The sequence below is a fragment of the Mastomys coucha genome, unplaced genomic scaffold, assembly GCF_008632895.1.
Source record: "Mastomys coucha isolate ucsf_1 unplaced genomic scaffold, UCSF_Mcou_1 pScaffold5, whole genome shotgun sequence".
Classification (NCBI taxonomy): domain Eukaryota; kingdom Metazoa; phylum Chordata; class Mammalia; order Rodentia; family Muridae; genus Mastomys; species Mastomys coucha.
In genome coordinates this window covers 116,729,110-116,733,117 of record NW_022196911.1, presented here as the reverse complement: position 1 = coordinate 116,733,117, position 4,008 = coordinate 116,729,110, and the positions used below count along the sequence as shown (strand labels likewise).

Genomic DNA, 4,008 nt, shown 5'->3' with positions numbered 1-4,008 from the left:
TCACTCTGTAGACCAGGCTGGCCTCAAACTCAGAAATCTGCCTGCTTCTGCCTTCCAAGTGCTGGGATCAAAGGCTTGTGCCACCACCACTCGGCTCTCATACAGTTACTTGGGTCCTTTCTCAAAACCTACCGGTCTGTGCCAGGGCCAGACATCTCACCTGCAGTTCTGAGAGACTTGCAGGATGGTCAGTATCAGCGTCTGTGGCCTCACAGAGGCCATCATGTACAGTGCTGCCGTGCTCAGTGGTGTGGGGTTGTTTTAGATTTGCAGGTGTGTGTAGCTGGGGAGCTCTTCACCTTCAGCCTGTGCTGTCACCTATGAAGAAGGATCCCGGAAGTCAAACATGCTGGCTGCAGCTCAGTTAGATGGTAGCTATCCCCAGACCGTTGCGTGCTAGTAGATGCCAGCCCGGAGTTTTGTGACAAATTTTCTGGATCACAATTTCCTTCTGTGGCAGAGATAGCTCTGAGTTGTGTGGAGACTTGGTGACTCCTTCCACCGGCCACTGGCACCAGCTGGGCAGGGTACTTCAGACCAGTACAGTTCCTGCGTGCTCTTGCCACATTCTGACACCGTGTAACGGGTTGGCTGTGGGTAGCTGATCTTTTTGTCCTGACTAATCTCATTGTGGAGCCTGGGTGGACCATGCAGGACCAACTGTGTTCCGTACTTTGATACACGTGGCTACTGAGAGGGGAGCTTTCAGCCTGTATGTGCCAGACTTGACGGCCACACCACCTTCTACTTTAGGGCCTCAGTGAGTTCCCCCGTCTGTAGTGGCTCCTGTCCTGGCAACACTGGTAAGATGAGTCTTGGCAGTGAGTAATCTCAGAGTTTAGAGCATGAGGACTCTGCTGATTCCCTTCCAGGTGACCAGGACTTTCCGTGTGTTCCTGCTCTTCGCAGTGTCCCTGTTCATCGTGCTCCCACTCAGCCTGCAGAGGAACATGATGGCCTCCATCCAGTCCTTCAGTGCCATGGCGCTCCTCTTCTATACCGTCTTCATGGTCGTGGTGAGCACCAGACACTGATAAGGTGTTGTTTGTGGCTTAGTCCTTCCATAACCATAATTGTCCATGCCTTAGGCTAGTATAGCCATCAGCTACCTTGGGGGGATTATGGGAAAGTGGCTAGAGTTACTGTAAGGCCGTGAAGGCGGTATGTGCCTGGTCTGTGAGCACTCTGTGGTGCAGGGCAGTTGGGCAGCAGATTACAGAAGGTGCTTCAAAACCATAGCCCCCTTTACCCAGGCTCTGGAAAGCAAGTGAAGTGGCTGTGTGTTTTATGGGAAGAACTTGCATGTGGAACGTGGAACCAGGTGTGTGGGCTAGTGTTTTGTCACGTGGTGCCAGTTGTCATTTTTCTAAAAGAGCTTTGTTGGGAACAGTCTGGAAGATGAGGTGTGAGGACTTCTTCCAGAGTCCTTAGCCTTTACTCCCTGGCCCTGCTGAACCCTTGGGGTTCACCCTCACTTGCCAAGAAGATGTCTGTCTTCCTGTCCAGGGCAAGGAAATAAAGGACATACCCATATTGAGGGCACTACTCCCTGTCATTCGAGATCTGTATGGAGCTGAGTTAGTGAGTGTGGTTCTACTTCTGTCTCCACTGTGAGGCCCCATATAGGAGCTGCTTCACCATGTGCAGAACACCCCCTGCAGCTGGTTACACCTTTCAGTAGTGTTTAGGCAACTTCATGCATGGACTGAGTTCTAAGCCAGGGGCCAGGGACATAGGTGAGGTGGAGCCCCTGCCCCTTCAAACAGCCTCAGGCTACCAGAATAAGCCAGCTTTGATATAGAGAAGAGCCGCATTTCTCCTGTGCCTCCTCTGTGGCACAGTTTCTCATGGGCAAAGCTGCACACTGTCTCCTGACCCATGTCCCACTGTCTTCTTGGTCTAGATTATGCTGTCCTCCTTTAAACATGGCCTCTTTAGTGGGCAGTGGTTACAGCGGGTCAGCTACATTCGCTGGGAAGGTGTTTTCCGCTGTGTCCCCATCTTTGGCATGTCCTTTGCCTGTCAGTCGTAAGTACTGCTGAGGTGGAAGAAAGGGTAGGGGTGGGGCTGAGGGTGTAGCCTGGAGGTGGGGTGAAGGGGGAAGCTGTGGGGTCAGCATCCTGCTTTTCTTGCTTCTAGCCACTGAGGAGTGATGGCTGTCCTAGTGTAGCCTGTCCTCTAGGCTAAGAGGAGAGTTCTGTGCTAACCAGGAAATAAACTACTGCTCACTAACTGGCAAGGGCCTAGTTTCCCAGATCCCACGAGGGGAGAGTTGGCTGTGGGGTGCAGCAGCAACCCAGCCATCTGATTGTGAAGAGTCCCGAGGATTTGCCAGAATGTAGCTGTTTTTCTGAGAATATTTAAAAAGATGTTGCACAAACATTGACTTGAGGCTGGTGCTAGGATGTATCTGAGGCCTGTGTGTGCGGGCGGGCTCTCTGGCAAGCGGGGCCCTGTGAACACAGAACGGGCTGCTCCACCATGGCAGCAGCAGTGCTACCTTCTCCACCAGGGTGGCAGGAGCTACTGATGGTGCCTGGGTGGGAACAGTAAGCGTAAATCCGACATCGATGAGAAAAGACCATCAGTGTGTTGGGGGTGGGGGACTGGCAGAGAAGCCCCCCTCCTGTGGTGTCAGTGGGCATGTATTGTGCCAATCGTAAACTAGTGTGACAGAGAAAATTTGCTCACACTGCTGTGTTTACACCCACATGCGCGATCCAGATCGTCATTTCCCACTCACCGGCTCCCTCTTGGCAGCTCTGTCTCCACCAGAACGCGCTCCAGCCTCGCTGTTTAATGTCCCCATTATCACTGGTGACAGAAGTTACATTCTTGTGCAGTGTACCTAGTTACCGCTTGTCCTTTCTGCCTGTGTGTTTGCTTTTTAAAAAATAAACCTATGGTTGGGCTTCCTCAATGATGGCCACCTAGGAGGCAGTGCACCTCTGTGGGTTGGTTCTTAGTACAAGTTCCTGGTTCCAGGAGCGGGGGAGCCTGCCACTGTGTTAAGTCCAGGATTCACCTCCCTTCCAGGAAGACCCGTGTGCTGGTTGCATACTATCTCCAGGCTAGGTGAGGTGACAGAGTTCCTCTCGGTGGTCTGTACCAGAGGGCCTGTTTGTGCTGGGATAGTTCTTGCTGTCATCGTCTGATGTCCTGGTGAATGAATCTTGGGTTATGCATAACTGTCATCATGGGTTCAGAGAAATGGCCACATTGAGCACAGAAAGCCTTGGTGGAGCAGAGTACACTTAGAGCTCACTTTCAGCCTAGGGGTAGTGAGGGCACCTCAGGAGTTGTTTGATGCCGCAGGGGATGCACTCTGAAGGGCATAGCATTTGGGATTGGATGGAAGCCTATGGATCAGCCTTTCCACTGTGCCCAGGCACACCCTGCCTGTCTACCCTTCACAGCACCTGCAGGGCCCTGCCTGGATGTGTGTATGTTCCTCTGTGTATGTGTACATGCATGTGGTTCAAACTCCCGCCAAGATGGGCTCCTGCTGTGACTGGTCAGTCAGTCGCCAGGTCACGGCTGAGCCAGGGCTCATGCTAGCTTGCTGTCTGTGTCCTTGAAGCTGTGCAAGGTGCTGCTGCCTTTTTTTTTCTCCTCGCTGTCTACAGTGGTGGCCACTTGTGCTGAGATTGACTTGTGAGCTTGGGGTGGACAGGAATCTCAGCCTCACTTTGCCAGGCCTCCCACTTATTCTTGCCTGCTTCTTGATCAAAGTGGTATGCTTCTTTGCTTCTCTAGGACTTTTTATGGACATTTTTGGGTAGGGCTCACTGATCTGTATGCTGGTCTCTTTGTTAGTTGCTGATTTCCAGCATGCATATGTGTGAATGGTCTACATACTCATACCCACTTCCCTGGGTGTTCCTAGTCTGGCTTCCTTTATGCCTGTGGTCTTTTCCTGGAAGGTCATAGCCTCTGGGGAAGTATGTGAGGGGGGCACCAAGATTTTCCCTCCTGTTCTAGCGTAGTTCTTTTTTTTTTTTTTTTCCG

The 4,008-nt window shown here is 52.1% G+C and overlaps 1 protein-coding gene across 6 annotated transcripts in view; it reads left to right on the top strand.

Moving 5' to 3' along the window:
- Positions 1 to 4,008, top strand: part of Slc38a10 (solute carrier family 38 member 10) — a 49,220-nt gene that overhangs the window by 13,181 nt on the left and 32,031 nt on the right. For all 6 annotated transcript variants that reach the window (XM_031351200.1, XM_031351198.1, XM_031351203.1 and 3 more), the window contains 2 exons: positions 873 to 1,016; positions 1,904 to 2,028. In XM_031351200.1, coding sequence (XP_031207060.1) covers positions 873 to 1,016; positions 1,904 to 2,028 — 269 coding nt within the window. The remainder of the gene's footprint in view (positions 1 to 872; positions 1,017 to 1,903; positions 2,029 to 4,008) is intronic.